Source organism: Bubalus bubalis, chromosome 21 (genome assembly GCF_019923935.1).
Source record: "Bubalus bubalis isolate 160015118507 breed Murrah chromosome 21, NDDB_SH_1, whole genome shotgun sequence".
NCBI lineage: Eukaryota > Metazoa > Chordata > Mammalia > Artiodactyla > Bovidae > Bubalus > Bubalus bubalis.
The window spans coordinates 48889673-48913032 of record NC_059177.1 but is presented as its reverse complement, the minus strand read 5'-3'; the positions used below and the strand labels follow the sequence as shown (position 1 = coordinate 48913032).

Below are 23360 nucleotides of genomic sequence, written 5' to 3'. Positions count from 1 at the left end.
GGTGGGAGGCATAGTGCAGCAGCCCTGAGTCACAGAGCTTTGTATTTGTTATAAAACAGAGCAGTGAGCTCACTGCCTGCTCAGCTTCCCTGCAACTACTGGACACTGCAGACTGAAGTCTTGATCCTCCTCCTCGAGATCCTGCTTTCCCCACTAGGTCTTCCTCATCTTCATAAATGTCACCACTGACTACTATGTTGCCACCTTCATCTCATTGCACAATCAACAAGATCTGTTGACTTCTCCAAACACAGCTCTGTCTCCCCGTTCTGCCACTGGGCCCTCTCACACCTCCATCACCTCTTACCTGCTATTACTATAGCTTCCTAAGTGGCCACCCTTCTTTCCCCCAAACCTCTACTAATTAATTCTCCACACAGCAACGAGCTGTGTTTTCTCTTTACTGTGAACCAGCTCATTTTACGTTTTTGCTTTCAACCCTCTCATGGCTTCCCATTGCCTGGAAGGAAGGGAGTGAGGGAGAAAGGGAGGAAGAGCCCAACTACAGAGTCTCAGCTGACCAAGGCCAAGAATAGAGGCCATAGGAGGGATTATTTTCAGTTTCAATTCCAAGGGCATTTATTTTCGTTCTCCCCGGGAATGTGCTAATGGAAAAGGGGTTTGTGGATTAAGGGGCATCTCCATATTACTTGCAATATTGTTCAGGAGGTATGTGTATCCCATCGTTAAGCTCAATTTAAGGCGGGGACATAGGGAGTGAATTCTAGTAACATCCTCTGATCCATAAAAAGATTTTCAGGGATTCGGTCTGAACCTGACCCTTCAGGCCCCAAGACAATGAAAGGAGCAGCTCTGTCCAAGGGGGAGGCCTGGGGAGACCGGGGGGAAGCCACTGCCGCTTGAGAAGCACAGGCTCAGCTGTTGGACTCAAGGCATTAGAGGAAATGTATGGGCAGAATCCTTAACATTCCCATTTTCCACTGAGTTTCCAGAGGAGAGGTGGCTTCACTGCACTGCTAGCTCTCCAGTCAAGCCTCTCCACCTCTTTACTCCACCCCACAGCAGGAGCTGAATTATCCAGTGAAATCAGGACAATGAACATTCCTTTGACATGTTTACCTGGCAGGGGCATTGCTCACAGGAGTCATGCAGCCTGGCTGTCATTTGGACCAAGGGCAGAGCTATTCCCACCTCAGACCCTTGTCCCCAAGCAGTGAGAAATGCAGGGTCCCACCTGCACCCCGACCCCCACCCCAAGGGCAGTCTGGCTCCTAAAGCTTCCTGACCTGGCCTGGGTGGGGCAGATTAGCCTGACTTGTAAGAATACATCCATGATGGTCTGTTGGGACAACAGTTTCATTTTTATTTATTTATTTTCGGCCATGCTGCGTCTTCGTTACTGTGTGGGCTTTTCTCTAGTTGCACCAAGCAGGGACTACTCTCTAGTTGCGGTGCTCAGGCTCCTCATTGCATTGGCTTCTCTTGTGGAGCACAGGCTCTTGGGTGAGCAGGCTTTAGTAGTTGCGGTTCCTAGACTCCAGAGCACAGGCTCAATAGTTGTGGTGCACAGGCTGGAGAAGGAAATGGCAACCCACTCCAGTATTCTTGCCTGGAGAATTCTATGGACAGAGGGGCCTGGCAGGCCATGATCCACACGGTCGCACAGAGTCGGACACAACTGCAACGACTACGCACGCACGCACGCACGCACAGGCTCAGCTGCTCTGCAGCACGTGGGATCTTCCTGGACCGGGGACCGAACGCATCTCTTGCAATTGGTAGAAGGATTCTTTACCAGTGAGCCACCAGGGAAGCCCCCTGACGGTCTTCCTTTCATTCCTCAGACCCCACAGCCAGGCCTTTACACACACTGGACAGCCACAGCTTCTTAGCTGAGAGATCAGCAGCTTCCGACCCCAGTGAGCCCAGAGCAGGGGGGTGGAAAGCTGGCCTAATGAGGTCACAGAGGACACTCAGGGTCCAGGAGCCAGAAGCCAGCTGAGGGCCCCATCCCCAAATTCCCTGGAAAGGCTAAAGCCCCTAGGCCTTTACTAAGCCATCTCTGCCCTCCCAACCCAAGAAGCTGGAGGAGACAAGGCCCAAAAGAGGAGACTTTTAATACAAAGAAAGCAGGGGATGACCTGGGGAGAACTTAAATAAAGGGGATGTGAGTGTCAGGAGCCAGCAGCCGGGGGCCTGGGGGCCCTGCGGAGAGGGATGATGCAGACAGAGTTCCTGGCCTCTTTGATCCGCCACCACCGGCCAAGCCTGCGGGAGGGAGAGATGCCGCTGAGGCCAGGCCCAGCCCCCCGCAGCATCCACCTCTGTTCCCACCCAGCCAGTGCCACCTGCCCCACCCTCGCCCCTCGAGGCATGCCTCATACCTGTGCTCCTGCCCCACCCCAGCCACCAGGAAGTCCCCGGCACTGGAGAACTTGAGGCTATTGACAAAGCCCACCTGAGAAGAGGGAAGGACTACGTAGTGAGATGTGAGAAGAGACCCTCCACCACAGCCCCAGCATCACAGTTAAAGGTCCACCCTGCTCTGCCCTCTGCCGCCTGGGCCTCAGCCTCCACATCTGTGAGATGGGGAAAGTAGATCGCAGGCCTTGCAGAGAGTTTGTGGGGATTAGGGAGACAGTGTGCACCAAGTATGGCCTGGATCCTGGCTCAGGAGACTCCACGACCAAGCCCTGAACTGCCACTCTGCCCTAGGCTGTCCCAAGTCCACACGCTAGCCTGGCATTCAGCCCGGCACCAGTCATGCAGAACAGGGTCAGGCCCTCTGTGCTCTGTGCACACTTCCCTGCCTTGTACCCCAGGACCCAGGACAGGGCCTGGGACTCCTTTGGGAGGGGAGTGGAGGAGGAGAAGGGAGAGGAAGAAGGGAGAGTTTCTGCAGGCCCTGTAGGAGCTGGGGCTACAAAGGGAAGTCACAGCTGGCCCTGCCCTGAGGAACCACCCTTCTGGCAGGAAAAGACTGGTAAGGGGCTTTGGGAGAGTGGTAAAGACAGGCTGGTATTCAAGCCCCACTCACCAGGGGGATGTCGTAGAGAAGGTCAAGCTGCCGGAAGCCCTCTCCACATTGCCAGAGCCGCAGAGAATTGTTGTGGGAGCCTGGGAGACAGAGAGACAGTGAGCAACCCCCTCAGCAGCCTACCCTGGGATAACCTCCTCTCTGCCACACGGGGGACCCACCTGTGGCCACAAGGTCTGTGTTGAGCAGGGCTGCGACTGACGACACCCAGAAGGGCTGCTCCAAGCCTGGCTCCCCCCGCAGCCCATGGGCCTCACGCTGCAGGGCAAGTGGCCGCTTCTTGGAGAGGCCCCACAGGGCCACGGAACTGTGGACAGGGAGCAGGGTGAGTGAGCGGTCAGAGGCAGGGCAGAGGGCCACATGGCAGGAAGGGACCAAGTGCACAACAGCCACGCGAAGCAGACAGGGTGACCTGCGCTCTCTGCCTCAATGTCCCACCTATGGAAAGCGGCTACTCCAGCTCCCGACCAGGGGGATTTTCTATGCAGCAAGCCTGGGGCAGGGGTGGGAGGCAGCTCTTACCCGTCGTCTGCACCCGACACCATGTGCTCCTCATTGATGAGCTGGATGCTGTCGATGGAGCCCCTGAGAAAGGAGCTGTGAGGGGCATGGCCCAGCCTCACCCCCAGCCCACGCTGCCCCCCACGCTGGGCACAGCAGGCCGCCTTACTGGTGGCCATAGAAGACAAGCTGGGACTCCTCGGGGATCTTCCACACACGCACGGTCCCGTCCCGGCCCCCAGCGGTCACACAGCACTCCCTGCTCAGAGCATCCAGTGCAGCCACAGCGTCCTGGTGCCCGAAGCTGGAGCAGGGGACAGATGGACGATGAGGTCACCCATGAACCTGAACACACACGAGTGCATGCCCTCTCCCCAGGCACACTCACAGCGTCTCCACATAGGAGTTCTCTGCCACATTCCACACCTTCACAGAGCGGTCATGGGATGTGCTGTAGAGCTGGTGGGTGCCTCTGCGGAACGCCAGCCCCTGGGAGTTCATGGAAAGAGGGAAGAAGGGGACCTGGGCTACAGCAGGCGAGACAGAGGTCAGGCCCAGGGAGCCCCCTCGAGAGTGCTCTGTGGGGCTCTACGTGGAGCCAGAGGCACACTCACTTGCCCTTGTCAAGCAGGTACAGACTCCTCGGAGGCCACCTCCTCCCTAGGCAAGCTCGCCTCAATCTCCCCCAGCTCTTCCCCATCGCTTCCCCCTGTTTCTGTCCTATACACCGACGTGCAGGTTCTATGAGAATGAGGACCCTCTGCCTCATTCACGCCATTCCCTGGAGCCCAGCACCAAGCCTGGCCCACTCAGGTGCTTGAGAAATGTCCACTGAAGGAGACCCAGCTCCTTACCGACACAGCGTCCCGGTGTCCCGTGAAGGTGTACAGGTGCTGGCAGCTCTGGGCCTCCCAAATGAGAATGAGCTTGCTGCGGTCGCCTGAAGCCTATGGGGACAAGGACCATGGCCAGAGGTACCGACTGTGTGCCCACACCTCTCACCCACCCCCGGGGCCAACGCAGCCTTACCAAGTACTTGCCATCGGAAGAGATGGCCATGCAGAGGACATGGGTGCTGTGGCCAGGGGGTTGCCCCTCGGCGCCCTTCTTGGCTCGAGGGATCACATGAAGTTTCCGTCCACTCTCCACGCTCCCTGGCACCAAGGGGAAGACAGATGCTGCTAGGACTGGGGTAGGCGTCTGGTAGCCCCCTTTAAGGGCCCCATGGGACCATGGAAAAAGTCCTGGCCTCAGGTCAGAAGATCTGGCTCAGCCACTGTGAGCCCCTGGACAAGTCAGCTCAGTTTCCTCATCCGTCAAGTGGGGCCAGTAATCCCAAAGGGCAGCCAGGAAGCCCGGAAGAGAAGGGACAGGGAAGTGCTTGGGGCTGATGGTGCGAGCTCTTCCTGTTACTACTGTGGGTGGAGGAGGCCAGCCCTCAGCGGTCAAAGGCTGGGAACCCAGGAGGACCAGGAACTCAATCCCAGGGCTGTGCGGAGCCTCAAGCATCCTCTAGTCCAACTGCCCACCTGCAGCATCAATTCCTGTTAAATCACCACCCCGCCTCTCCTCCATCATCTCCGATGACATTGACAGAGAGCTCACAAAGCCCCACTCCTGGGCAGACACTTCCACCGTCACCCAGAAAACACCTCTCAGGGAGCAAACCTGCCTCCAGAAGCTTTCCCCATCAGGCCTCCGTCTTCCCTGCTTATTCCCTCCTCCCCAGACCAGCCCTCCCAGATGATCCCTTGGGGCTGCACCCCCACCCAGGCACTCACTCACACTTAATAATGGTGCAGTCTTTAGCAGCAGAAAAGATGGCCAGGTCGTCAGGGGTGACAACCAAACATGTGATAGACAGCTGGTGGCCACGTAAGATTCGAATGTCAGCCGGGTCTGGGGCCTGGATCTAGGCAGGCAGGGGCTGGGTCACTGCGACTGGGGGCAGGAAGGCCCCCCTCCACACACACACACACACACACACACACACACACACACACACACACACGCCACTCTTTCCCACCACACTGCCAAGAAGGAAAGCCAAACCCAAGGTTGCAAGGACTGACCCTGTCTGGCCAGGTGCCCACTACGTTTCACAGCAAAGACCCCACAGCCTGAGTCCCCAATTGGGCCATTTGCCCACCGACCCAGGTGATTCCCTCCAATCTGACACCAAAGTGCCCTGCCCACTCACCTCCTTTGCCACTGACTTCTGCAGCCTGCCCCTCTGCTCGAGCTGCGTGAAGAGGAGAGGAATGAGATCCCAGAAGCAGACAAATCCCATCCCTTCCCTGCCACCACTCTCCCTCCACACTCACCACATCCTCCTTCAGCCTCCCTGCCACCTGGTCCTCCTCAAATTCGCGGGCCTCAGCCTTCTCCTCCTCTGTGGAGGAAAGAGGAGCCCAAGTAAACCCAGGCCAAGACTCCACTTTTCCCTTCCCGTCCCAACGTGCCGCCTCAGTCCTAGGCCCTGAACACTTGGGCTGTGTCCCACGGAAGTTCAGACCACCTTGGGCAAAGGCGGCAGGGCATGGGGGGTAGGGCAGGGAGGGCTGGATGATCTCCTCCTGCCCATCCTCTAGCTTTGCTTATCAGATCAGTCTAAAGCCCCATGAAGCCTGGCCCACCCGAGGAGGTCCATCAGAGCTCACAGCCACCCTCCCATAGGGCAGCCAGAACCTGCAGCCCCGGCTGCCCACCAGGTACCTGCATCAGTCACCCACCAAGGGGCACAGGCCGTGCCCCTCACCTGCCCAGCCCACAGGCTCACCTTGCTGCCTGAGCTGCTCCAGGTAGACCTTGGCCAAGCGCAGCTTCTTCTCCTGTGCGGTCTCCTCCAGCTCCTCTTCCTCCTCCTCCTCAGTCCTCCTGGGAGCTAGACTGTGGGCAGGAGCGGGCTGGGTTTGAGGAGGTTCGGCCCACTCCTCTGGCCACTGGGACTCTGCCTCCTCACTGCTTTCCCTGCCACTTGACCACCTCCATCCCTGCCAGCCTTCATGGCCAGTGACCACACACACAGAAAACTGAAAAAAGATGTAACTTACCAAACTGAAAGGGCCCATCCAGGGACCAACATAAGGGTGAAAATAGGCCCCAAACCTAAAGACATAACTGTGAAGTCTCTCAACTCTGGAGGGAAAGAGAAGGTTCTATAGGTCCAAGAAGAATCGGATCATGTTCAAAGGGTCAAGAATCAAAATGACTCCAGACATCCCTCAACACCAGCCCTGAGAGCAGGACACAAAGGAACTGCACACACAAAACTCGGAGTAAAATGCTAACCACTGGAATGGCGGGCCAAGTTAAGCCATCAGTGATGAACGAAGATATTTTCAGGGGTACAAGGTGCCACAGAATTGGTCCCTTCTCCTTTTAAGGATGGAGGGTGTGTTTCCCGAACAAGAAGACTGACCTAAGAATGGGGAAGGTGTGGAAGTGTTAGTTGCTCAGTCATGTTCAACTCTTTGCAACCTCATGGACTGTAGCCCACCAGGCTCCTCTGTTCACAGAATTCTCCGTAAATACTGAGAGTGGGTTGCCATTCCCTTCTGAAGGGAATACCGAAGTGGATTGGGAATACTGAAGAATACCGAAGTGGGCTGCCATTCCCTTCTGCAGGGGAGCTTTCCGACCCAGGGATAGAACCTGGGTCTCCTGCATTACAGGCTGATTCTCTACTGTCTGATCCAGGCATGGGAGATAAGAAACAGAAGATCCAACATGGAAAGCAGAAAAGGTAGATCTCAAAACAACAACCACCCCCAGACACAAGGGAGCCGCCAACCCAGATCTGACGTGAGAAACCAAGAGGCAGACATATTGGGACTATCATCGCCCCATCCTCACTGCTGAAGCACCATCCTCTTCCCTGAGGATGGGATTCCAGGTGAAGCTTAACTGGGTCTGGCTGGACCTTGTGAAGACCTTGATTTCCCCTCCACTTCCCTCACTTAAGATGAGTCCTACGCTGACTTGCTCCTGGGAGCTGGAGGTAGGTCATGGGAACTCAGAAGCAGAAAACCCAGGGCCGCCTGTTCCCTCTGATCACGTGCCTGCAGATATCTAGTCCCTGTCAGGTACCCCAACTGTTTCCAAGACTCATCCATGACCTTGCCCATAGCTTCCCCAGAAGGGACATTGGAAATTCTCAGGGAAGCCAAGGCCTCATGTTCTTGAGACCAGTTAGTACCCAGCGCCAAGCAAGTCTTCAGCCGACAGAGTTGCTGCCCTTCCCTCATATAACCAAGGTCTACACTTCTACTCAGTTTACTCAAAGGAATAAATCTTTGTTTAGGGTTCGCACACAGGAGACAGAACTCTAAAGAAAATCAAGAGAAGCACACACCATTATAATTCCACTCATATAACATTCTGGAAAAGGCAAAATTCTAGGGATAGCAGTTACCAGGGGGGAGAGAAAGAGAGGAACTGACTACAAAGGAGCCAGGGGGAATTTTGGAGGGTGGTAAAACCCTTCTCTATCTTCAGAGCGGTGGCAGTTTATATGAGCCTGTTACAACTCACAGAAAGGTACACTAAGAAACAAATATCACTGTATGTAAATTACACCTGAATCAGAAAAGGAAAAAAAGGAGATAAAGAAAAAGGAAGAAAGGAAACCAAAGAAATTATTAACTCAAGTCAGGAATGGCAGTTGGGTCTTCTACATTTCTGCCCAGGTCTAGTTCTGGTGGGTGCACAGAGGTCCATCATTTCATCATTACTGTCTATGGTACAATTACATTTCATTAACTCTTCTGTAGCTAATAAATTTCACAACACATTTTAAAAATATTTCAAAGTGTTTCACACAGGGCCTGGCACACACACACCTGCAGTAACCTCAGGACTACAAAAAGTATATAAAGTCCTTCTGAGAACAGGTTAAGACCAACATGTACTCAACATTTAGAGGCAGAATTTCTAAAGCCAACTTTAAAAAAATAATAATTTAGCATTTGTATTTATTTATTTGTTGGCTGCGCTAGGTCTTTGTTGCTGTGCCTGGGCTTTTTCTAGTTGTGGCAAGTGGGGACTATTCTCTAGCTGTGGTGCACGAGCTTCTCACTGTGGTGGCTTCTATTGCTGAAGAGCACAGGCTCTAGGTTGTGTGGGCTCAGTAGTCGTGACACACAGTCTTAGCTGCCCTGTGGCATGTGGAATCTTCCCAGACCAGGGATTGAACGCATATTGGCAGGTGGATTCTTAGCCACTGGACCACCAGGAAAGTCCTCTAAAGCCAACTGTTAAGGAAGGCACCAGGATTTCCTGGTGTGACAGCTTCCATTCCACAAGGTCAGGCCTGACACTTGCTAGCTCCCTTTGAACTCCGCAGTATGTTTTCACCCCCATCACCTGCAGAATGAATGAGGTACACAAAGCCCTTCACAATCTGGATGCACGTACCACCTGCCCTTCCACCCTCTCCATCTTCCATTTAGCCCGTTTAACCCCTAGACTTTTCTCTGATTCCTGAATGCATTCCCTACCTCTCCATAAGGAAGCCCTCCTGATCTCTCCAAGCCCTATTTAAACTCCCCTTCTCTGTTCCCACAACACACAGCTCTAAGATATGCCTCCCATCACAACACACTCTGTCTTCACCTGCCTGCTCATCTCTGTTCTCAAAACAATGAAACTAGTGCCTGGCACTCTCAGTAACTGAAATTGTGAAGAACTAACAAGCATTTCTTGTATCCTCCCCTTGCTTGGAGTTCAGCTCCCTGTCATGAGCCAGGAAGGTTCAGCAGGTCTCCCATTGGGACTGGGGGTCCTCCCCACACAGAGACCCTGCAGAGAAGGAAACGACAGTTCTCAGGGTCAGAAAGTGGAGGAAAGAGTCAAGACCTGAGATCCTGGGTGCTGGCCCAGTTCTAGCGCCCCTTCAACTGAGGATTCCTTGCATACACCATGGGTCCCAGGGTTCCTTTCCACTAGGTGGAAAAAAAGAGCTCACCTCTCACTCTCCGAGTCGCTCGAGATCTCCTCATTCATCTTGCCGCCACCCTTGGACTTGACCTTGTCCCCAAAGGAGTCGCCCTGGGAATTACATAATACGTTTTTGGTCAGGGGTCCCGACCACTCGGGCTCTGACCACGAGTCCCTTAGGGTCCCTCGAGAGCCACTGGGAAAGGCAGTGGCCCCTGGCTCAAGTGAAAGACTTTTCAGGATTTGACGCACGGAGAAAGGGAAGAAGCTGACTCCAACCTGGGTCCCGGGGCGAGGGGACCGGGGCCGGGACCCCCGGATGGGATTAAGGTGGTCCCAATAGGCAGGCTAGATCCCCGCCTGCCAAAGCGCCATGCTCACCTTTCGCCGCCGCTTCAAGGCCTCCGCACCAGCCCCGGCCCCTGAGGCCGGCTTTCCCCTCTTACCAGCCGGCCCTGTCGCCGACATGCTGCCCACGGTGCGTGTTGCAGCCGCAGCTAGAGAATTCACGTGGCGGCTAAACCCAGGCAGTCCCACCCGACTCCCCTCTGGGATAGGCTCCCACCGCCCTATAGGTCCCGCCTCCCACAGCTCTATTGGGTCCTTGGATAGGTTCTGCCACGCCCCCAAGCTCCCATAGGGTAAATGCCTGTGGCCCCGCCTCCCAAAGCTCCTATAGGCTCCTGCGCCCTGGCTCAGACGGTAAAGGAAGCAAGCCTCTTCCCGGCGCTTCCGGCCAACGACTGTGGCGCATGCGCCCCGCCGCTGACTGACGTCTGAAGAGGGGTCGGACTCCGACGCCTTCTCTGTGTTTGCGCCCTTTGGACGCTGGGGGGCGTCAGAGATGCAGGGTCCCTTTCCCTGGACCGTGACTCCTCCCCGTCAGGGGCGGGGACCAGGGTGAGGGTCTGACTCCCTAGTAACCGGGGGAGAGGGAGCCAGGCAGTCCCTGGGAGAGGAAGGCAATGCCTGCACCTGCGGCCAAGGTCACTTGACAAACCAGTGGACACGTATTGCATGCCTCCTCAGGCGAGATGTGCACCGCTAAGGGTGCGTCAGTCCCCTGGGCCTTGGCTCTGTCCAGGTCAAGTGTTCACCCATTCATGGGACAGGCTGCCCCGGCTCGGCCTGCCCAGCCTCTGACTCACCAGACTGGTGACCAAATTACTGGAATCCTATCCACACCCAGTTCATCCCTGCTCCCCTAAGGCTTACAGACGGTTGTTAGAACTGACTGCCTAGGAGGTACTGACCCGGTGGCCACCACTTCTCCCAGGTCCCTGCTTCTCTTAGGTGAGTGCCCTATGGCTCTGCCTACAGCCCTCCACAGGGCAGGACAGGGCAGGGTGGGTGTGACTGGCTTTTGCCAGTTCGGTGCCACTGGTCCAGGACCCGGACTGGCATCCCAGAAGTCTGATGGGAAGAGTTTCTGTGCTACTGGGTCCCAAGCTCTGGAGAGACAGAGCTGGCCTCAGGAGTGCTGCCCCCCGGAGCCACTGCCGACTCTCCTCCATAGCTGATGTGACTCAGCCCAGCAGCCATGCCAGGTCCAAGTCAGCTGAGAGGGGGGAGGAACAGAGAGTGCTCTGCAAGGAGGAGCCCAGAAGTGGGAAGGGGTAGATTTTCCTTTCACTTTCCCTTCCACCTCAGTACACACAGGAGAGCTAGAGAGGGTGGAGAGCCCCTCTTCCTTAACCAAACTGGGAAGATTGTACAGAGGCCGGGCCTGGCCCCAGTGACTAGAGAGAGAAGTCTGTCCGGTGTGCAAAGATTTGGTTTTGGTCAGGGACTAGGGGAGGGGGGTCGGAAATGGAGGCAGAAGGTTACCAAAGGCAAACTCAGAGTGGGGCAAGTTGGTGCTGTGGCAGCCAGGTCAGGTACAAAGGCCGTGGAGGTCTGAGGGACTCCTCTGTGCCACAGAACAGCCATGGTTCCAAAGCACAAGCTCCAAGTGCAGCATGAGGGTCCTGAGAAGACGAAGGGGCGACAGGGGGCAGAAGAAGAGGACAGTTTCCGTTCCACTGCTGAGGCCCTTAAGGCCGCACCCACAGAGAAGTGCATAGCCCGAGTGGACCCCTCATGTCCACTCAGCTGCAACCCTGGAACCCAGGTAAGCTGTAGTCCCCGGGCAGTCCCGATGCCTGCTCCCTCCTGGGTACAAGGACACTCAGACCTGCTCCCCACCACCTTGGCTCTGGCCAGGTGGTTCCAGGCTCCCAAGAAAGTTGTGTTCTCCCGAGACCCCAGAGGTCAGGCAGGGCTATAGCCCATCAGATCCAGGCAGGTCAGGCAGATCCAGGCAGTGTCTGCGCTTCAGACATCAGGGCAAGCCCCTGAGCTTCTCAGGCGTTCCCCTCCCACATTTTAAGGCAGGGTTCCCGGACAGGGCCTCCTCTGATGCCCCAGTGCAGTCTGATTCCTGTCAGCGTCCAGCCAGGTAGCCCTGGGGTGCCCAAGCCAGCCTGCCCTCCCTGCACCTGCTCTGGCCACAGGTGCATGAAGACTACGACTGCACCCTGAACCAAACCAACATTGAGAGAAACAACAACAAGTTCTACATCATCCAGCTGCTGAAAGATGCTGACTGCTTCTTCTGCTGGACCCGCTGGGGACGCGTGGTAAGTGCCACCCAGCCATCCTGTGCCCCGCTCCTCCCCACCTCTCCCTGCTCAGTGCATGCCTCCTGCCCCCAAGGGTCCCCACAGCTTACGCAGGCCGAAAGGCCACAGCCACTGACTGTGGCCCTGCCCCGTCTCTGACGCCCAGGGGCACTTGGCACAGGCCGGCACAACAGAGGCAAGCAAGCATTTGTGGCAGGCACTGTGGCTGTGTCGCTTACAGGGAGAGGTGGGCCGGTCAAAGCTCAGCCCCTTCGAGTCACTGGAGGATGCAAAGAAGAGTTTTGAGAAGAAATTTCGGGACAAGACCAAGAACAGCTGGGCAGAGCGGGACCACTTTGTGGCCCAGCCCGGCAAGTATACACTTATCGAGGTGCAGAGAGAGGACGAGGCCCAGGAAGTCGTGGTGAAGGTGAAGTGGCCAGGGAGGAAGGGTGGGCCTGGGCCGAGGGCAGGGACACTACTGCCTGGCTGAGCGCCCTCAGGACAGGCCTCGCTCTCTAGCCTCGACCTGCTCTGGCTGCAGGTGCCCAGCCCAGCTGCTCCTGCCCGTGTGTGTCCTTTACCCCTAGGTGGACGGAGGCCCAGTGAAGGCTGTGGTTCAGCGGGTGCGGCCCTGCTCCTTGGACGCAGCTACGCAGAAGCTCATCACCAACATCTTCAGCAAGGACATGTTCCAGAATGCCATGGCCCTCATGAAGCTGGGTGAGGAGTCAGGGGCGGGCAGGGTAGCAGGGGCCTGGGGGTGGCAAGGCTGCGGGACGGACCCCTCACTCTCCCCATCCTCCCAGATGTGAAGAAGATGCCACTAGGGAAGTTGAGCAAGCAGCAGATCGCCCGGGGTTTCGAGGCCTTGGAGAAAGTGGAGGCGGCCTTGAAAGCCCCCACAGATAGTGGGCGCAGCCTGGAGGAGCTGTCCTCCCACTTCTACACTGTCATTCCCCACAACTTTGGCCGCAGCCGGCCCCCGCCCATCAACTCCCCTGAGCTTCTGCAGGCCAAGAAGGACATGTTGCTGGTGAGGGCTGGCAGGTTACAAAGCAGACAGACAGGGGGATGGGGGACAGAGAGATGGACTGTGACGAGCAGACCAAAGGACAGAGGAGGGGAAGGCCAGGCAGATAGATGAGGTGCAGCTGAATAGGTGGATACACAGGTGGGGCAGCCACAGCCCTAGTCAGGTGGGAGGGCGAGGGAGGGTCAAGAGGACAGCCAAGCTGCCAGTGCCCATCACCTTAGGTCCTGGCGGACATCGAGCTGGCCCAGACCCTGCAGGCCGCCACTGAGGAAACAAAGAAAGTGGAGGAAGTGCCACACCCACTGGACCGAGATTACCAGCTCCTCAAGTGCCAGCTCCAGCTGCTGGGCCCAGAGACCCCTGAGTACAAGGTGGGCCGGGCCCCACAGAGGAGCCAAGCTAGCAGTGGGCACTGTTCCTCTGCCTGTCTGCCCTCCAGGTGCCCAGAGGGCTCCCTCGGCCTGGGCCTTCTCTCACTGTGTCTCCAGACCCTGAGGAGAGCCCTGGGACTGGGGGACAAGAGGAGCTTGGTCCACATGTCTCTTGCTCTTGACACCGAACTTCTGCTGTCCCTGCAGGTGGTACATACCTACTTAAAACAGACTAGCAACAGCGACAGGCCTCCTGCTCTTCAACATGTTTGGAAGGTGGACCGAGAAGGGGAGGTGAGGGAGAGTCCCCCCGTCACCACTACCTTCTCCCTGAGGGAGAAGGCCTTGGCTTACCCGCTCCTTAGGGAGTAGGCTGAGCCACTCTGAGTGGTTTCCACCAGGCCTAGGGCTTGTGCATGTGTGCATGAGTGTGTGAGTGGCCAGGGGGCCCTTGGCCTTGGTTATTTCTTCTGATGGCAGACAGAAGCATCTGAGCTTGGGGAGCATGACTCTTCTGGTTCCCACCTTCCCCCACCCCAGGGAGATCGGTTCCAGGTCCATGCCAAGCTGGGCAATCGGAAGCTACTGTGGCATGGCACCAACGTGGCCGTGGTAGCCGCCATCCTCACCAGTGGGCTCCGCATTGTGCCACATTCTGGAGGCCGGGTCGGCAATGGCATCTACTTCGCCTCAGAGAACAGCAAGTCGGCTGGCTATGGTGAGGCGTCCCTCAGAGCCAAGTCCTGGGTGGGCATGGGGACACTAAGGAGCATGGGGCCCGGTGCTTGTTCAATTGGTGGTGGACCCAGGAGTGGATCTCTTGGATGCTTATTGACTCGAGAGCTCAGTGGGGAATCCTGGCGGTTGGGGGACTCAGGAGGCATCCGGTGGCCAGGACAGCTTCCTGAGGGAGGCAATGTGGATAGGATGAAGGTGCCAACCTGACCTGGAGAGGGGGTTGGTGAAAGAGGAGCCTTTGAGGTAAAGTAGCCCGGGTGTGGCACAAAGCCTGGGAGGCTGCAGCAGGTCAGCATCTCTGAGCACAGCCTGAAACAAAGCTTAGAGAAAATGCCTGGTGTGGATGGGGGGCTTGGGGCCCAGGACGATCAAAGGAACCTATTCAGAGAAAGATGGGGAGTACAGTTGAACCTGGCTGCAGCCACAGGGAGGGTGGTTAAGGTCAGAGGCTGCTGGGAGGCTGTGTTCCCATCCAGGCCAACTATGATGGGCACCCAGTCCAGGGCAGTGGAGGTGGAGGAGGAGGAGGAGAGAAGCCAGGAGACGAGTATGTGAGAGGTGGGGTGGGCAGCATGTGGGAAAGGGTGGAGGGTGTCTCTGATGCCCCCCAAGTTTCTGTCCAGAGGTGTCCTCACTGAGGTGATCTCCCTATACTGGCTCCTTGGTCCAGGTTGACCACATTATTGGAGACCATCACCACTCAGGAGAGCAAGGTTGGAGGAGTCGTCTAAAAACAGATGGGGCTGAAGGTTGCTCAAGGCCTGGGAGCCCACTAGGAGGGCAGAAGAGCCTAAGAAGGAGAGGAGAGTGGCCTCAGGAGATCTTTGCGAGGATCCCAGGATAGAGGGTGAAGGAGGCCAGTGGCAAAATCAGCAGAGCAGGCCAGAAGAGCCCCCGCCCCAGATATGGTCACTGAAAGGCCATTTCCGACCTTGGTGAGGGTGGCAGAGGCCTGGCCTCAGGGAGCTGAGAGGAGAAAAGAAGCAGGCAGGGACAAGGAGCCTGGAGAAATGGTGGGAGGAAGGATGGAAGAAGGCCTGGGCAGCAAAGCCAAAGGAGATAACAGTGCAGCAGGGGCCCAGGGAGTCAGGCAGAGGCCAGTCTGCCTACCCGGAGCCTTCCTGTGCCCCCAGTTACTGGCATGTCCTGCGGGGCCCATCACATTGGCTACATGTTCCTGGGTGAGGTGGCACTGGGCAGAGAGTACCACATCACCGTCGATGAGCCCAGATTGAAGCAGCCACCCTCTGGCTTCGACAGTGTCATTGCCCGTGGCCACACAGAGCCTGGTGAGTCTCAGGAAGCTGGACAGGCCTAAGCATTAGAGGTGAGGCTGAGATGAAGCAGGACACTTTCAGGGAGAAGGTGAGCAGGAAAGGGACTGTGAAGAAGGACAAGAAGAAGCCGGCTTCTTCACTGCAGTCCTTCACTTTGTCATTCAACATACACTCACTGATTCAACAAATCATTCCTGGGCATCCAGGAGGGCTTCAAAGAGGAGGTGTCATTGAGCGTGGAAAGATGAGCAAGCATTTCCCAGGCAGAGAAATGGGGGAGGAGATTCCAGGCAGAAGGCCCACCCTGTGCAGCAGTTTGGAGGTTGGCTGGGGGGAATGAGTGGGCACTCCCTGTGACAGAAGAGCATAGGGGATAGGACTAACTGGTAAAGCCAAGGACCAGTGGCCCGCGGGTGACCCATGGCCCTTGCTGTGCCCTGCAGATCCAACCCGGGACACCGAGCTGGAGCTAGATGGCCAGCGAGTAGTGGTGCCCCAGGGCCAGCCCGTGCCCTGCCCAGATTTCAGAAGCTCCAACTTTTCCCAGAGTGAATATCTCATCTACCAGGAGAGCCAGTGCCGCCTGCGCTACCTGCTAGAGATTCACCTCTGAGCTGTCTGCCCAACCCTCCCGCCCCCTGGGCAGGAGCTCAACCATCATCCTCAATCCCATATCAACTTCCTGCCTTCACATCTCCCTCCTGTGTTCCAGGGATTCCCTCTCCCTCTGATCCTTGTTGGTTCTGGCATGGCTGTGGCCTCAGTCTCACCTCCTAAGGTGATGGGTGTGATGGACTGCAACACGAATACAGCAGCCTATTCAAGGCTGTGTAGTTAGGGGGGCACAAACTAAGAGTGGGTGGGTCCCACATCCACCCAGGGCATCCTCTGTGGCCTAACTGTCCATCCAAGAGAGGTGAGATGATGGATTTCCCTGGCGGTCCAGTGGTTAAGACTCTGCTTTCACTGCAGGGGGCACAGGTTCGACCCCTGGTTGGGGAATTAAGATCCCACAAGATGTATGGCAAAAAAATAAATGAATTCTCTGTGAAGTCATAATTTTTGTTTATGAAAATCTTTCACCATCAAAAAAAAAATGAATAAACAAGAGAGGTAGGCTGCACGTCAGGCACGCACAGGCAAGTTTATTAAACATTGTATCGGCTTACTCCCTGGTCTCTGCTTGTCTGTGCCATAGCTGCACCAGGCCCGGGCCTCCTTGCTCTCCAGGGCGACTTGCCACACCACACAGCATTTCCAGCCCCACTCCAGGGAGTGACCACTCACACGGGTGAACACCAGTCATGCACACACTCCCACCCACTGTGGTCACAGTCTATGTTGGTCCTTGTAACAACTGTCCTCCTCTGATCACTGAGCCTCTGAAAGGGACCCTTCCCCTCCACTCAGAGCTGTCATGTGGGGACCCATCTGGTGATTCTTCAGTCCAGACACGGCCAGGCAAATCAAGCATTTCTCATGTCTTGCCACCAAACACCCATGTGTATCTTTTGTCTATTATAAATGAGTTGAGAATATTTGTGAGGGTTTCAGCTCTGCTGTCATGAAAGGAGTGGTAATTATCACCCCAGCTTACTCTGTCCACAGACGAGGGGAGCAGATACTAGACAGCAGGTCAGGACCCAGTGCTGGGTCATACCCTGCATTTCGTTGTCATTCTCTTTGGTTTCCTTTAATCTGAAACCATTCTTGAGCCTTTTCTTTTCTCTCCATAACTTTGGACACTCTTGACACTCCTAAAGAGTACAGGTCAGTTGTTCTATAGGCTCTCTCAGTTCACGTTTGTCTGATATTTTGCAATAATTAGATTCAGGCATTGCAGTTTGGCAGGAACGTTATGTGAATGACATGTCCTTGGTGTACTATATTAGGAGGGACGTATCCCATCCTTGGTGATGTAACTTTGCTCAAAGTCATGTCCACCAGGTTGTTCCACGGGGAAGTTATCATTTCCCCCATTTGTAATTGATCAGTAATCTGTTGGGAAATATTTTGAGTGTAAATGTCCCATTCCTTATCAACTTTCACCTGCTAGCTTTTACATTCAGTGACAATTTTTACCTGAAATTGATGACTTCAATGAATTTTTGCTACGATGGTTGCAAATTTTTATCTAATTCCATCATTTCTTCTGTATTTATTAATAACAGTCACCTTTCTTTCCCTATTATCAGTATGGACCCGTGGGTTCCGATTATATTCAATATCTGTGCTATAGTTGACGTTGAATGGTCCAGTTCTCTGTTATTTGGACGAGACTGTTGCTGTTTTGATCCTCAAGTTGTCCCTGCTTTGGCTAGCAGAAGGTCCTTCAGGCTAACTCCTGTGTCTACATTATTTTGTGAGCACTTCCTTAGGTTCTGGTTATCACATGACATTCCAGGCTCATCTTGTACAAACCTAGAATCAGCCATTTCTCCACAGGGGCTCCCTAAAGCAGGAGATGATATTGAGAATCCAAGATCTGGGCAGAGGTGTGCTCTTTGGAACTGCGTGTTTTTGCTTTTCAGTCCTGGCAGCAAAGAGGACTAGGAAATATGTACATGTAAATAAACACATCTATCTCTGTCTGTTTCTCCGATTCCAGTGTGCCCTTCCATTCTTTCCCAAATCTATAATTATCCTCCCTTCTCCTATAGTCGGAACCTTGGTTCACATCAACCTCAAATCATTTACTTATTTGCCTAATCCCACACAAAAGCAGTTTCAGAATTGCTGTACCCACAACCATTGTGAAAAACAAACTTGCTAAGTAGAGTTCAAGATTTATCAAACCTTATTCAAGCTAAGTTTTTTGTCTTTAGACTGAAGGTCAGTGGTTAAAGCAACAGTTTGAACACAGGTTCAAATATTACTTGGATTAGTTATTTATTTCCCTTCATTGTGGTGGTTATTCATTTGGAATGCAGGTAGGTTCATTTGTTTCTATATATATTCACTTTTAGGGGGCTTTCTCATCTTTGTTTATTTTTATTTTTTTCAACACATAGACCATTAATATGGTCCTCCAAAGTCCAGTCTGTCCAAATCTGTGCTGGGAAGAGTGTTCTTCTCCTAGCCCTCTCACTCCATGCTCCATGCCTACCAGCCTGCTGGAGTTTCTGGTTTATCCTCCCTGCATTTCTTTTTGAAAAAAAAAAAAAAAAGTGATAAACTACAAAATGTTTTCACTGTTAATTTAGTTGAACCATTTTAGAGGGAGAATGCACTCCCCAACCCACCATAGTCCCCATCCCTGCCTATTGCCTTCCCCAGGCACCTGTTCTCATCTGCTTTCCCATCTAGTCCTGCTGAGTCCTCCATAGGCCCTACAGGCCTAACTGGGCAGTGGGAAAGCCAATGCCCTCTCCTTCCTCTGAACCAGGATCTCAGATTCACCTCCTAGAGGCAAATACCCACATCAAAGTTGTGGTCAGGTACGGGAAGTATTGACTGTGTGGACAGAGCGTAGGAAGCAGGTGACCCAGATTCCAGGTACAACTCAGCTGGGTAATCTAGAACACACTCCTTCCCTCTCTGAGCACCAGTCATCCAAATAACAGAGAACTGGACCAGGGCTCTTCAAATTCCTGCAGCAGGTGAGTTAAACCCAGAGATCCATGCCCTATTGTCTGCCACCCAGATCCGTGCCGGTGCGGACTGTGTGCCTGCGAGGCACAGGCACAAGCAAAGCACAGATAGGGTCCCTGCTACCAAGGCGCTTGCATTCTAGTAAAACAGGCTATAAGCAGCACGTGCGTAGATATGAAATACAATTTCAAGTAGGAAAAGGGCCAGTAAGAAAAATAAAACAGGGTTAAAGAAGTAGTGATGAGAAAGTGAAACAATTTTAGGAAAGATGGTCACTGAAGGTAGAGACCTGAATTAGGTGAGAGAGTGAGCCATGAAGAGATCTGGGGGAAGGGTGTTCTGACGGAAGAAACAGCACATGCAAACTTCCTCAAGGGAAAAGGAGTTTGACATGTGGGACCAGCACAAAGACTGCATGGCTGGAAGTATGGGAGGCAAGGAGGAGGAGGGTGAAGTCAGAAAGGTGAGAAGGCAATCTCAGCACAGAGGGGCTGAGATTCTATTTTGATGACAGGAAGCTCATGGAGAGATGAGTGCAGAATCATGACCTGACCTGATTTGTCTTTAGAGAGATCCACTTTGGCCGGCTGCATAGAGAGCGGATCTATGTTGTCAGTCAAGATCCAATCAACAAAACACAAATCACTCTATGTATTCTAGACAAGAGGAATTTGATACAAAGAAGGAGCTGAACTACCAGAGGGGCTGGTGAGTCAATCCCGGGATTAGCAACCGCAGGAAGTTGCTACCATTCTTAGGTTGGAAGGATAATGGAATTCCAATGCCCAAGACTGGGCTCCCCCAGCAGGTGCCAGAATCCCAGAGGGGTTCTGCCTGAAGGGAGCCAGGGCTATGGAGGGAGATGAAGTCTTCCACAGAGGCAGATCTAGAGGTAGATCCAGGCTGAGCATGAGAGGAAAAATACCCTGGCTTCTTCCCTCCTGCCACCCTCCAGTTCTGCTGGTAACTTCCAGTGGCTGAATATACCCCAAAACCAACTGACAGAGGAGCCCAGGAAATCAATTTCTTGGAAGGCAGAGCAGTGCTGGGGAATATGGGAGTGGATCTAAGGGCAAACAGACAAATGACCACCATGAGGTGCAGGAACGAAGATCAGATCGGTGAGGAAGACGCTGCAATGGTCCAGGTGAGGGGTGGCAGTGCCTGGGAACATAATGGTGGAGAGACGCGGCTGAATTTAGACAGGTTGATCTTTTGGATGTGGCGTTAGTGGGAAAGGGAGGTGTAGATGGAAACTTCTGAGACGGCATTTACTAAGAAGGGGAAGATTCTGTGGAGAAAGTTGCGGTCGGGGGCCATGAGTCAGGCACTATGTTGGGGTGTAGAACTTTTGAGATGCCCAGTAGTTTCTGTACAGGAGTGATGTTGAAGAGGCACCTGGGTATCCAGACCGGGATTCAGAGGAGAGGAAGGAGCTTCAGACACAAAGGCAAGCTATCAGGGTATAGATGGGGTTTTGCCATGGGACTGGGCGACATGACCGCATTGGAGTCACACGTCTTTCCCTGAGCCAATACCTTGTTCGGGGGGTGCCATACCATAGCTAGGGCTGGGTTTTTGTGCCTGCAGTATGACATGAAAGGTTAGGATCTTACCCAGACCACAGGTCCTGAGAGTTGGGGAAGGTAGCTTCCTAAAGAAAATTCAGGGTGTTCTTAGCAGAAGCGAACTCATTTGCTAACAGCAAAAACAACCAAAAAAAGCTTTTAGTTACCCCTAAGGCTTCCTCTCATTAATTCCACAGTGTCTTGAAGCACCTATTCTGTGCCAAGCTAATACCAGCAGAGCAACCTACTATGTGCCAAGTCCTGTGCTTCCCCCTCACTTTACCTAGAGAACTAGCCCTCCTGAGGACCAGAGGGTACTTAGGCGTCTCCCAGCTCTTGCGTCCCTGGTACCTCAGTTTCCCCTCAGTACCAAGGCTGAATGATCCAGTTACCCTCATTGAGGGGGATGGCATAAGAGAGCAGATTTTCTGCCTGGAAAAGACAGAATAGGACCTGGCTGACTCCAAAGCCTACACTCTAACGTCCTCAGTCTGCACCCCAGCCTATGATTGCTCCGGGCCCCCCTCCCCAGGCCCCCCCAGCATTTCCACAGCACAGCCTCCAGCCTCCAGCTGGCAGCTGCTAGGACCCAGGGGGCCGGTGCCAGGCCCTGCCCCTCCCTTGCCAGCTCTGTGTGTCTCCAAAGGGCAGCATCAGAGTGACAGCCGGTACCATCTCCAGCAGGGGCTGAGTCGCTGATGTGGAAGAGAGAGCCACAGTCCCCGGCCTGCACCCTTCCATGGGGCCAGCCAAGCCCCCAGAAGGATGGCAGCCCGGGCGTCTGAGCCAGCGCCTGGGCAGCCTGTGAGGTGAGAGGCCAGAGGAGCAAGGGATAGATGGCGGGTGATGGGAATGAGAGTAATAAGGGGTGGGGAGGGGAAAGCTCCATCTCCCTCTCTCTCTCACTGCCTCCCAGCACAGAGCGAAGCCTAAGCGCTCGGATGGCCAACGCCACAGGTCTGAGCGCCCCAGAAGTCGCAGCCTCGATGGGGTTGATCCTGGCGGCTCTTGTGGAGGCTGCGGCACTGCTAGGCAACGGCGCGCTGCTGGTGGTGGTGTTGCGCACGCCGGGACTGCGCGACGCTCTCTACCTCGTGCACCTGTGCGTCGTGGACCTGCTGGCGGCCGCCTCCATCATGCCGCTGGGCCTGCTGGCCGCTCCGCCGCCGGGGCTGGGCCGCGTGCGCCTGGGCCCCGCACCCTGCCGCGCGGCGCGCTTCCTCTCGGCGGCGCTGCTGCCCGCCTGCACGCTCGGCGTGGCAGCGCTCGGCCTGGCGCGCTACCGCCTCATAGTTCATCCGCTGCGGCCCGGCGCGCGACCTCCGCCCACCCTAGTGCTCACGGCCGTGTGGGCAGCCGCAGGGCTGCTGGGCGCGCTCTCCTTGCTCGGGCCGCCGCCCGCACCGCCCCCGGCCCCGGCTCGCTGCTCGGTCCTGGCGGGAGGCCTCGGGCCCTTCCGGCCGCTCTGGGCGCTGCTGGCCTTCGCGCTACCCGCCCTCCTGCTGCTCGGCGCCTACGGCAGCATCTTCCTCGTGGCGCGCCGGGCCGCCCTGCGGCCCCCACGACCCGCACGCGGGTCCCGGCCGCGCTCCGACTCTCTGGACAGTCGCCTCTCCATCTTGCCGCCCCTCCGGCCTCGCCCGCCGTGGGGCAAAGCAGCCCTGGCTCCGGCGCTGGCCGTGGGCCAGTTCGCAGCCTGCTGGCTGCCTTACGGCTGTGCGTGCTTGGCGCCTGCTGCCCAGGCCGCAGCGGCCGAGGCGGCCGTCACCTGGATAGCCTACTCGGCCTTCGCGGCTCACCCCTTCCTGTACGGCCTGCTGCAGCGCCCTGTACGCCGGACGCTGGGCCGCCTTGCCCGCCGAGCGCTGCCGCGGTCCCCCCGAGCCTGCACTTCGCGGGCCTGGCACCCGCGGGCCCTCCTGCAGCACCTCCAGAGACCTCCAGAGGGCCCTGCCCTTGGCCCTTCTGAGGCACCTGATCAAGGCCGGGATTTGACAGAAAGGGAAAGCCTGAGCATGTCAGAGGCCACGTGAGAGATGTCTCCCAGGTGAGCCGGGACTGGAGAAAGCAGGGTGGTGTCGGAAAGGGCCCGTCCAGCCTCCAGCACAGCTTGTGGCAGGTGCCCTGCCTGGAGTTCTGACCCTGGAATGGGAGAAAGGGGGCCTGTAGCCTGGTGAGGCCCAGATTCTTCTGGGAGCAATCCTGAGTTCAGGGCCCAACTCTGCATGGCCTTGTACACACACCTACCCTTCCCTAGGCCTCAGTTTTCCCATCTGTACCCGGGACTATGTCTAAGGGCTCCTCCAGCTTGAGTGATCTGGACACTCACAGATGGTCCCCAGGCCAAGGAAGAAGCGGAGGTGGGCAGGATCACAGAGAAGAGGGCCCTAAGGGCTCACAGCCAAAGGGAGTGGGCCAAGCAGGGCAGGGTCTGGGTTACAGCCACAGCAGGAAGAACGAGTGGAGGGACATTCGGAAAGACCTCTGCGACATATGCACCAAGAAGAAGCTGGACAGAACTACTGAGACTCCTCCATCAGCTTCTAAAAATGCCCAGAAAAAAACTGGATCATTTTGGTGCCAGAGACAGGAGGCTGGACAACATGACCCCCAAAGAGCCCTAAAGCCCCAGAATTGGCATGTGGAAGGGGCTGAGGCCCAGCTGGGGTGATGGAGTCATAGATGGGGGTCCTCTGGGACCTCGGCTGCACCCATATTCTGTAGGTTTTGCCAACACCCACAA

The 23360-nt window shown here is 55.5% G+C and overlaps 3 protein-coding genes across 10 annotated transcripts; 2 read left to right on the top strand and 1 right to left on the bottom strand.

Moving 5' to 3' along the window:
- Positions 1-2059: 2059 nt before the first annotated feature.
- Positions 2060-9987, bottom strand: RRP9 (ribosomal RNA processing 9, U3 small nucleolar RNA binding protein). Of its 2 annotated transcripts, XM_006045007.3 has the most exons (15): positions 9818-9985; positions 9465-9547; positions 6279-6388; positions 5824-5891; positions 5700-5741; positions 5285-5411; positions 4529-4653; positions 4354-4446; positions 3888-3988; positions 3669-3803; positions 3521-3583; positions 3160-3305; positions 2999-3078; positions 2346-2419; positions 2060-2229 (listed from the first exon to the last, which is right to left on the bottom strand). In XM_006045007.3, the coding sequence occupies exons 1-15, from the start codon at positions 9902-9904 to the stop codon at positions 2136-2138; spliced, it is 1428 nt and encodes a 475-aa protein (XP_006045069.1). In that variant the 5' UTR covers positions 9905-9985; the 3' UTR covers positions 2060-2135. The 2 variants fall into 2 exon arrangements, with proteins under 2 accessions (XP_006045069.1, XP_044789895.1); XM_044933960.1 differs by lacking the exon at positions 2346-2419 and having other exon boundaries at positions 9818-9987.
- Positions 9988-10362: 375 nt separating this feature from the next.
- Positions 10363-16510, top strand: PARP3 (poly(ADP-ribose) polymerase family member 3). 6 transcript variants are annotated; one of them, XM_006045008.4, is made up of 11 exons: positions 10366-10729; positions 11357-11546; positions 11929-12054; positions 12203-12466; positions 12627-12759; positions 12846-13072; positions 13294-13443; positions 13651-13737; positions 13984-14161; positions 15315-15470; positions 15902-16510. In XM_006045008.4, the coding sequence occupies exons 2-11, from the start codon at positions 11364-11366 to the stop codon at positions 16069-16071; spliced, it is 1674 nt and encodes a 557-aa protein (XP_006045070.1). In that variant the 5' UTR covers positions 10366-10729; positions 11357-11363; the 3' UTR covers positions 16072-16510. The 6 variants fall into 6 exon arrangements, with proteins under 6 accessions (XP_025128021.1, XP_044789892.1, XP_006045070.1 ...); XM_006045010.4 differs by having other exon boundaries at positions 10369-10729; positions 12278-12466; XM_025272235.3 differs by lacking the exon at positions 10366-10729 and adding an exon at positions 11037-11187.
- A 151-nt stretch (positions 16511-16661) lies between these two features.
- Positions 16662-23236, top strand: GPR62 (G protein-coupled receptor 62). 2 transcript variants are annotated; one of them, XM_025272239.3, is made up of 2 exons: positions 16662-21426; positions 21539-23236. In XM_025272239.3, exon 2 carries the CDS (start codon positions 21559-21561, stop codon positions 22648-22650), a length of 1092 nt encoding a protein of 363 aa, XP_025128024.1. In that variant the 5' UTR covers positions 16662-21426; positions 21539-21558; the 3' UTR covers positions 22651-23236. The 2 variants fall into 2 exon arrangements, with proteins under 2 accessions (XP_025128024.1, XP_025128023.1); XM_025272238.3 differs by having other exon boundaries at positions 21534-23236.
- The last annotated feature ends 124 nt before the right edge of the window (positions 23237-23360 follow it).